General features: G+C 38.3%; 1 protein-coding gene across 2 annotated transcripts in view; it reads left to right on the top strand.

Annotated features, from left to right (window-relative positions):
- MBTPS2 (membrane bound transcription factor peptidase, site 2) overlaps window positions 1-10,923 on the top strand; it is a 66,958-nt gene that overhangs the window by 19,224 nt on the left and 36,811 nt on the right. For both annotated transcript variants that reach the window (XM_004709916.4, XM_045290764.1), the window contains exons 4-5: window positions 5,874-5,977; window positions 8,495-8,622. In XM_004709916.4, coding sequence (XP_004709973.1) covers window positions 5,874-5,977; window positions 8,495-8,622 — 232 coding nt within the window. The remainder of the gene's footprint in view (window positions 1-5,873; window positions 5,978-8,494; window positions 8,623-10,923) is intronic.

Below are 10,923 nucleotides of genomic sequence, written 5' to 3'. Positions count from 1 at the left end.
AATTGTGTATTTCATTTAGTGTACTAGCTGGAGAAAAAAAATAAAATGCAAAAAAAAAAAATCCACGAGCTATCCTTGCCCTCCCGCCCAGCTGTTTAGCAGCACCACTGACAAGACTCGCCCGCCAGCTTCACAACCACACCACGTGGATAAACCATCGGTTTAAAGCCCGCCCCTCTGGAAATTCAGTGTCTTGGTGAACTTCAGACAAATCACGACACTGGCGTACATAGCCGACAGATTACCCTCACATCATCATTGTTGCGTTCTTGCTGCAAAAATACAATCTGCTTGACACTCTTAAAAAATAAGGGGAAGGTTCAGCTTTACTAATGATCAAAGAAATGTAAATTCTAAAATGCTATAGTGCCTCTCACATTTCAGATTTGAGTAAATGTGATTGCTCATGATTAAGAAAGGGTCTGTTCATTGGAGAACTGTTGGGTAATAATGGGGGTTTCAAAGAGATCATGGAAAATTTTCATTATTTTTTAATTACGTTTTCTTAGAACTTTTTGGAGCCCCTTTATACATCTCCAAGGAACTTTGGTGGAGTAGTGAGGTATGCCTTGTATGTAAACCACAAGGTCAGCAGTTCAAAACCACTAGCTGCTCCTTGGGAGAAAGACTAGGTTTTCTACTCCCACAAATATTTACCGTCTCAGAAACCCACAGGGGCAGTTGTGCCCTGCCCTATAGGGTCACTGTGAGTCAGCATCAACTCAATTTCATTGAGTTTCGTTGTTGGTTTTTTAAATATGCATCTCCACGTCCTGTAAATTTTTTGTAATAATAATGTTAACTAACTGCTCTCTGTGAGAGATGTTTAAGCAACAAATATAATGCTCAAAAAATAGCCTTATTAGCCTTTCATGTAGATACATTCTCATTCCCCTCCCTCGGTGCTGAGGAAACTAAAGTGTTAGAACAATAATCTGTTCCGCCCTGTGGTTGCTTGGTTTGTGATGGAAATAGGAACTCGAGCTCCAGAACCAGAGCTTTTAACTGTCTACTATATGCTGATTCAAGAATTTAGGCCCCCAATATTTGGGTAGATATGTATAAATATGTTGATCACATGAAAGCAGAAACTTTTAAAAAATAAAATAGCGGAGTACAGGGCAGCTATTAAAAACTCACATTGAGCCAGAAAAGATTCATGGGAAAAGTTCATGAGCCTGTTAAGTGAAAGGGACAGGAGTCAAAACCTTATTTACAGTAAAAGTATAGTATGTAAAGATATGTGTGTACGAAGAGACTAGAAGGACAGACATGAAAACATTGATAGGTTTTTTTTGTGTATGCTTTGCAAACAGAATGATAGAGAACAGGTCATTCTTTTGTATTTTCCAGCATGAAATATGTTTTATAATTAATTTAAAATAATCATGACTCGTAAAAGAAGGAAGGAATTTCCTCCGGAAGGATACCTTTTGGGTTCCAATTCCTGGACTTTGAGAAATAGATGCTCAGTGTGTTAACTGGATTAATGATGCCTTGTATACCCCACTTAGCCTTGTTTAAACTCTAATAGATGGCTTAACTTAAGTGTGATTACTTACAGAAAGATTCTTGGCTATCTCCCTCTCCTCCACACACACACAAAAAATGGCACATCTTATCCACAGCAAACTTCCCTTGGGTGTGCAATATTACATACATGAACTTTTTATTTTATATTATGATAAACTTTTTACTGTGAATTCAGTGAGCATCACTTACTGTTTCCCGTTTCTATTCTTTTTGCCTAACTTTTCTGAACTTTCTCGTTGGATAAATGCTGCTCCTTTGATCTCAAATGGATTATTATTCTGAGTTGTGCATACCTCCCTGGGGGTGTTCTTCTTGTGGGCCTTGTCTATTTGTGGTTGAACATTTAGCCATAGGGGTGAGTTCATTTCCAGATCTGTGAAGGTTAACTGAGGGCCATAGTCTTGGGGGTTCCACCAGGCTCTATCTGACCAGACCGGTAAGCCTGGTCTCTAGGATTTTGAGGTTTGTTCCACATACTTCTTCCACTCAATCCAGGACCTTTTAATGTGATTCCTTTCAGAACAGTTGGTTATGGTAGTAGTAGCAGACACCATCTAATTCTTCTGGTTTCAAGGTTGTAGAGACTGATGTATGCGTGGTCCATTAGTCCAATGGACTGTTTGTTTTCATGTGTCTTTGATTTTCTTCACTCTTCTTTCCTCTGGACAGAGAGGAACCAATAGTTGCACCTTAGATGGCCACTCGTGAGCTTTTAAGATCCTAGTCGGATGTAGAACATTGCCTTTATGGCCTATGTTATGCCACTTGACCTTGGTGTACCCCGAGACAATGTTCCTGAGACCTCCAGTGACTCCCTTAAGACGTTTGATTAAGGTTAAGAAGTTTTCATAATTTTGGCCCTAGTATGCTCTACCCCATTCATGGATATATTTGCAACAACAGTAAATACCCATGTACGAATATCTTGTCAAATATACATATTTGACAGTATATCTGTGGGTGTACTCCCCCTCTCCCTCCCACACCCATTCTGCCCACCTATCTGGCCTTGCATCTATTGGCAGTTCACTGTTAGTTTGTGCAGGATTTTTTTTTTGAGAATTTTCTGCAGCACAATTTATTTTTTTTCTACATAGTAACCATTGTGCCTAAAAAAAGACAAACTTTGATATCTGCCATTTGCCTGAATTTCCCCCCCAAAATGTATTAGGAATCCTCCAGTTTCTAATAAAGAATTTTAGAGAAGATAAATGTTAGTTATATTTTTAATTGGGATATTTCATATTTACATAGAAATGAAATTCAATACTTTAAGTCTCCAGGTTTTAAATATTTGACCAAGAAATAATTCCTATATTTCCTACTCCTTAATGTTATATAATAAATGTGCTCTCACTTTGAAATGATTGAGTCAACTCTTGTCTGAAGCAAATTGTTCATCATAATCCCCTTCATTTGATGCATGGGTAGTTTTTAAATCATGAAAAGGCTCCAAGATTTTTCTTTTACTAAAGTAAGGATAAATAAGAACACTCGGCCCCTGTTCCACCTTGCCAACAAAAATCTACTTAAGACAACAGAAAAAAATCTCGTTCATAACCTGAGGACTTGCCAGTATATTATTTGTCAAATAAATTAAATCTTGGCTTCACATTATTTTTGGTTAATTGATTCAGTATCATTATAAAATGGTTATTTGATAGGTGACCGTATGTGTGCAGGATTTTATACGTAACAGCATTTACCTCTATTGCCTTTAAGTCTTATACTCCCTCTCACTGTCTTCTGCTACCTCCATCATTTTAGGCTGACTTCCCTCATTGTACACTGCTTACCCTTTAATCCATGTTATCACACATCTACCACCTAGCCAGTAATTTACCCTCCCTGCCTGTTACACCCTGGTAACTATCATAGAATGCTTCATTTAGTGTGAAAACCTTTTCTTGACTTTTTACAATAATAGTGCCATAAAATACTTCCTCTCTTGTGATTGACTTATTTCACTCAATATAATGCCCTCCAGGTTTATCCGTATGCTTCACAGATTCAAGATTATGCTTTAAAATTATGTAGTATTCCATTGGGTGTATGTGTTGTAGATCCATTCTTCCATTGCTGGAGATTTAGGTGGTTTCCCATCTTTTTGCTATTGTGAATAGTGCTGCAGAGAACATGGGTGTGCACCTATCTATTCATGTTGCAGCTCTCATGTGTGTAGGATGTGTACCGTGTAACGGGATTGCTGGGTCACATGGCATTTCTATTTGCAACCCTTTAAGGAAGCACAATACTGTTTTCACAGTGGTTACACCATTTGACAGTCCGACCAACAGTATACTAAGGGGTACCCCCCCCAAAAAATGGGGGGGAGCAGAAAAAGTGCCAATGGGCAGAGCTTTCAGAGTATGCATTTTTCCTGCTAGTTGAGCTTCTAGCAACTCACTCTGAGAATCTGGGAATTTGAGAATCTGGGAAGGTTCTCTCTGGTCACAGTGAATTCTTTTTGTAAAAGCAGTTTCGCTAGAAACTTGTTTTTGTGATGGCCAATTTAAGAGAACAGTGTGCAGATGTGAAATTCTGTTTCCTGCTCGGAAAAATGCCACAGAAACTGTTGTGATGTTGAACACAGCTTACAAAGACAGAGCTATAGGAAAAACTCAAGTGTATGAGTGGATTTCTCATTTCAAAAAAGGTAAAATGTCGATTGATGACAAACCTCATTCAGGATGTCCCTCAACTTCCCCAGTGGACAAAAGTGTCCATTCATAGTGCATTTGGAGTTAATCAAGCTTTCTATTAGATGTTCTGAAAATATAGCATAACAGTGTGCGACAAAAAGGGCCTGATTTGTGGCAGACTGAGGACTGTTTTTGCCACCACAACAGTGTACCTGCTCACGCAGCCATCTCAGTGTGCCAGTTTTTGGCAAAAAACAGCATGCCTCTCTTGCCCCATACACCTTGCTCCATGCGACTTCTTTTTGTTTCTGTGAATGCAAAGGGACATGAAAGGACAGCAGTTTAATGATGTAAAAGAGGTGATTAAAAAAATGAGGGAAGAAACCAGGAGGGAAGGGGGGTGTAGAAAGGGGGAATTGATCACAGGGAGCTACATATAACCTCCTCTCTGGGGGACGGGCAGCAGAGGGGTGGGTGAAGGGAGACGCCGGGCAGTGTAATATAAGATACAATAATAATTTATAAATTATCAAGGGTGCATGGGGGAGAGGGGAGGAGGAAGGGAGGGGGAGGGGAAAAAAGGAAAATGAGCAGATTCCGGGAACCCAAGAGGAAAGCGAATTTTGGGAATAATGAGGGCAACAAATGTATAGATGTGCTTTACACAATTGATCTATGTATTGTGATGAATTGTATGAGTCTCAATAAATTGATTTAAAAAAATAAATAAAATGGAGAAGGAGGAAAAAAAACGAGGGAGGTGCTGTCAGCCATCCAATCAGATAAGTCTGAAAACTGTTTCCAATAATGGAATCTCAGATTTGACAATTATATTAAGTGTAATGGAGAGTACTTTGAAGATGAAAAGGTGGTTTTGTAAAAAAAAAAAAAACACATAGCTTTGAAAACAAATTTTTTTTTCCGGGAGGGTACCCCCTCGTATAGACACATAGATATGAAAACACAGAACAGTATAAAAATTCAGAATGCAGTTAAATGAGATTAGGTGTTGTAATTTTTTTATCATTATATAAGAGGAAAGGGTGGATGGCAATAAATACATGTTTGACAGTAGTGAAGGGTATGTTCTATAATGGTAGGATAAGCTCTGTTTCAGTTATCTAGTGCTGCTGTAACAGAAATACCACAAGTAATTATCAAACGGAAGTTTATTTTCTCGCTGTTTAGTAGGCTAAACGCCCAAATTGACGGCACTAGCCCCAGGGGAAGGCATTCACCCCCTGTTGGCTTTGGGGAAAGGTCCTTGTCTCATTTCAACCTGTGTTTCTTGATTCCTTGGAGAGCTCATGTGACATTGCATATATCTTTACCATCTTTACTTGTTTACTGTTTGCTTAATCTGCTGTTTTATATCTCAAAATATTGAAGACATACAGGACACTACTACTCTCTCATTAGCATGTCAAAGAAACCAATTCTAATGGGTTTATAACCATAAGTATTATCGGAAAGCCAGATTCAACTTTAACCTGGAGTTTCCATTCTCATTACATTAAAGTTGTGCTTGTTACCGAGATCCTGCCTTGTTTAAACAAACAAAAAAAAACCACCCTGACGCCCGTGTTTGCTTTTTATAGCGTTAGAAATGGAGAGCATTCACCTTGGAGGTTTCCACCCGGGGTGAACATTGTGATCCTTAGCGCTCAAATGTGTATATCTTATTGTGTTTCTAAACAGGTTCCTGGTATAAATTTACCTGTCAACCAGCTGACCTATTTCTTCGCTGCAGTCCTCATTAGTGGTGTTGTACATGAAATTGGACATGGGATAGCAGCTATTAGGTATTGATACTTACCTTTGTTTCTCTATGCAAAAAAATGTCTCCTTTAGGAAGGTTTCTGACTGAAATCTGGTACGTTTGATATCTCGGTCTTTTTTGTTCTGTGACTAGTGCCCAGTGCATACCCACCATTCGTACTTTGAAATAACTTATCTTTTATAGAGAAGATTAATATAGTGATGAATATACTCAGTAACCATGGATATATCTGTGACCTGGATCTTTCTATACTTGGCCATCTGTAGCCTGGTCATAACCACATGGCACATCCTGATATATTTTTTTTTTATCCAATCCTGATACCTGATTTGTTTGTTTATCATCAAGCCAGAATAATACCCACTGCCCTCAAAGCCCACCCACTTGCCTTCTGAAGACTTTTCTTTTTTTTCGTTTTCTTTCAAACCATTTTATTAGGAGCTAATCCAGACATTATACTATTCCATAGTTAAATCACTTCAAGCAGAATTGTACAATTGCTACCCAAATCAGTTTCAAAACCGTTTCCTCCTTCTTAAGTCCCTTGATAGCAGCTCCCCTTTACCCGCTTCCCCGCCTCCCCCACTGTCCCAGGAACCCTTATTCTAGTTGTTTCTCTGTGGGTTCAACGATCCTGGGTTTCATATGCCGAAAACCATGTAACAAAGATTCAAGAAGGCTACCCACAATGACAAAATACAATATAGGGGGAGAAAAAAACCCAAAAATATTAAAAACCACATCAAGCACAAAGTGTATTAAGTGACAAGGCTTTAACCATTTGAGTCAGATTTATCATTTTAATCTATAGTTTTCTCTTCAGTACTCTCTGTCTCATCACCAAGTTATTCCCTTCCCCCAATTACGGTTAGAGGGAATTAACCGGAGGCTTATTCGCTGTGTGGATCCTGCCAATGTATTTTGAGCTTCCGCTGTCACCCCTAGCCTTCTGCACACCAGAACCTCCCAATGTAAGCTCTGCTACGATTCTTCACTTCAATTTGGATCATATCATTTACAACCCTTGGGTCACAGACGTTGGTGTGCTTCTTCCATGTAGATTTAATTGACATCTCACTTAGATGACTGCTTGATTGGAAACAATCCTTTAAGACCCCAGATGCTAGTCTATCTGATACTGAGCACCATTTCCTTTCTTTACCACCCTTTGCTATAGCACCTGTATTTTCTGTCTTTCTGGAGACTTTTTTGGCTTATCTGCTTCTGCTCACTTCCTCTCCTGGCTATAGCAAGATAGGGGAAAGCACTGGAGTGTTAACAAATACCATGGCCAAAATAGTGGAGCATAAGACGACGAGCACTGGGACTTGCTTCAAGTAACCTGCTCTGTTCTGGGTCTCAACTACCCCATATTTATCATTGTAATGATGTGTACGCATTTGAAACCCTCCTGAATGCCTATACTAGTCATAGGGATGAGTTCAGCCCCTCGGTCTCTAGTGATAATTACTGCCATGATGGACAAATGCACTGATGGGAATGTGTTCTATCCTTTGGACTGGGGACCACAGAAAAGATTAAGAATAGCTGTTTTAGAGGAGAATATATTATCGCATCTTTTTACTTCTCGTTTGCTTATGAATGAGAATATTGAGTGGCAATAAAGAATTCCTCATCTTGATGGCACACAAGAGGTGCCACAGAGGTGGGCGCGGTAGTGGTATAAGATCCCTTTCACCCGTACTTCCACATGTTCAGTTTTGCAGCCTTTAGGGTTTTATCTATGGGTGCATTATCACCAATCACAATGTGTTTCTGAAATAATGTAGGTACTTTTTTATACAATCCCACCAGGCCTCCCCAAAAGTTAATTTTACAATTGTATTATGTACAGAGCATAATAAATTTGGGTGATGCTTTTTTGAGCAGCTATCTAGCCTTATGACACTACTAAAAGTAACATCATTTGGAGAATGAACTGATAGAAAATTATTAATGAAGAACTATTTTAATGATTCTTTGAAGGACAATATAAGCATTATGCATTTTTGAAATGCACTTACTTTAATGTTTTTTAAAATAATCATTTTATTAGGGGTCGCACTTACTTTGATGTTAGTGCAATAAGCACATATACTTGGATAAATCCCCACCATTATTTATAACAGGTAAGGCAAACCTAATCATGTAGGTAGTTTTCTTAAATTATATATTGTAAAGTGTCCTCTGAAAATAAGCCATCAACATATTTTTCATTTAGTTTCTCACAAATATTTACCACCTTTCTATATGAGTAATTCAAGTTGATTTGCTCAGCATATTGATTTATTAAAAATTTGAAGTTGTAGGTCTACTCAAAATGCCTGGTTATACCGAATTCAACTTCACAGATAAATAAATCTGTACACTTAAAGAACATTATAATTATGTAAAGGCTATCCAGAGAGGGGGCTATCAAGACAGACTTGTTTATATAAAATTGAATTACAGTAAAAAGTCTTAAAATTACAAATATGATTTATTTCACAAATGTGATATCATTAGTAAGTTCATTCGTTTTTCTTATGTGATTTCTTAGGGAGCAAGTTCGATTTAATGGCTTTGGAATTTTTCTCTTCATTATTTATCCTGGAGCATTTGTTGATCTGTTCACCACTCATTTGCAACTTATATCACCGGTTCAGCAGCTAAGGATATTTTGTGCAGGTAACAGACTTAATTGTTTTGTAAATGTATTTATGTATATATTATTAATGAGGAACCCTGGAATAGTGGGTACACACTGGGCTGTGATCCACATGGTTGGGAGTTAAAAACCACCAGCAACTAGGGAAGAAAGACTGGGTGTTCTATTCCCATGAACAGTTACAGGTCTGAAACCCACAGGAGGACCACTATGAGTCAGCATCGACTGGATGGCCGTGAGTATATATGTTGTTAATGGTTTTATAGAAAGTACTCAAATCACACAGGGCAGCAGCTTATCTGTGTAGAAGATTCCTAGTCAAAAGAAGTAGAGTACGTTACATTTATATACCATTTTCTTTTCTAAGACAAAATTATATAATACAGATATTTACATATCTATTATAAAATTTTAAGTACATATAAAAGAGTGGGAGTAAAAGCAATTCATTTCTACTGAATCTAGGAAATAATTACAAGCTGAAACGTAAACTCTGGATATCAGCTCAGCTGAAATATAGTGACGTCTGCCTCAAGTGAAGGAAGAACATGAGAAGACAATCAAGAGATGACTGAAAATAATTCAGGAATGGAGGAGACAAGTTTTGTAAGGTTGGGTGGTAAGCTCTAACAAAGAGTTTGATCAGAGAAACAACTGGCGTTAACTCGTATAACTGGGAAAACACAGTTTCATCTGAATAAAATTGAAACAAAACTGTTCCACCACAGATATGCATCTATCTAAATGGAACCTTTAAGACTAAGCAAATTTAAATTCTTACCCAGGCCATGACTAGAACTACTAAAAAAAAAATACAAAGATTCCATTCTACTTGGATCCACAATCAGCACTCATGGGAACAGCAGTCAAACAATCAAATAGCATATTGCATTGGACAAATCTACTGCAAAAGAAAAGCTCTCTTTAAAGTGTTAAAAGAGCAGAGATGTCATTTTGAGGGCTTAAGGTGTACCTGACCGAAACCATGATATTTTCCATCACTTCATATGTAAGCAAAAGCTGGACAATTCTTAAGGAAGATGAAAGAAGTATCAATACCTTTGACTATGGTGTTGGTAAAGAATACGGAGTATATCATAGCCTGCCAGAAAAAATAAATCTGTCTTGGAAGAAGTACACGCAGCCGGAATGATCCTGAGAAGCAAGGATGGTGAGCCTTCATCTCAGGTGCTTTGGACATGTATATCGGGAGGATGTCCCTGGAGGTCATCATGCTTGGTAAAGTAGACCATCAGTGAAAAAGAGTACCCTAAATGAGGTGGATTGACACAGTGGCTGCAACAATGGGACAAGTATAACAATTGGTGTGAGGATGGCGCAGAACTGGGCAGTGTTTCATTTTGCTGTATGTAAGGCCGCTATGAATCAGAACCAACTGTTAGGACAGCCCCTAACAACAACAACAAATTAGCGGGAGGAAGAGTAAAAAGTTAGCAGGAAGTCTATGTACTAATTTTCCTAACTTTATAGAAACAAATTGTACTAGAAATTGATAAATCCTAAAATAGATGTTTTATTGCATCATTTAAATTTACAAATATAAACAATATGATATCTAGAAACACCTGATAGGCTTTATAAGCTATTGGAGTAAAAGCATGAAATACTTAGACCAAAGAAAACAGACTATATCAGAAAATAAAGTAAGAAAATTAAGACCAAACATATTTTTCTCTGTTTTAAAAATCATCTTATTAGGGGCTCATACAACTTATCACAATCCACGCATGCATCCATTGTGTGTCAGGCACATTTGTACATTTCTTGCCATCGTTCTCAAAACATTTTCTCTTTTTTTTTCAAAACATTTTCTTTTTACTTGAGCCCTTAGTATCAGCACCTCATTTTTCCCCTCCCTCTCCACCCCCTCCCTCATGAACCCTTGATAATTTATAAATTATTATTATTTTGTCATGTCTTACACTATCCGATGTCTCCCTTCACCCACCCAATGCTATATGGGAGGCCATGCCGGTGGATGAGGCATTCTGTAAGTCCACGAATATTACTTTTAGTGGAAGCATCAGGTGCAGGAGAGGCAAATCCATATCCAGAGTAAGTGTCTATTCCAGTAAGAACAAAACACTGTCCCCTCCATGATGGAAGTGGTCCTATGTAATCAACCTGCCACCAAGTTGCTGGTTGATCTCCCCGAGAAATGGTCCCATATCTTGGACTTAATGTTAGTTTCTGCTGCTGGCAAATGGGGCACTCAGCAGTGGCAGTGGCCAAGTCAGCCTTGGTGAGTGGAAGTCCATGTTGCTGTGCCCATGCATAACCTCCATCCCTGCCACCATGTC

The sequence above is a fragment of the Echinops telfairi genome, unplaced genomic scaffold (genome assembly GCF_000313985.2).
Source record: "Echinops telfairi isolate 266 unplaced genomic scaffold, ASM31398v2 ScPeMD7_53;HRSCAF=182, whole genome shotgun sequence".
In the NCBI taxonomy this organism is placed as follows: Eukaryota; Metazoa; Chordata; class Mammalia; order Afrosoricida; family Tenrecidae; genus Echinops; species Echinops telfairi.
Note: the sequence above shows the minus strand (reverse complement) of the source record. Positions and strands in the feature narration are given on the sequence as shown.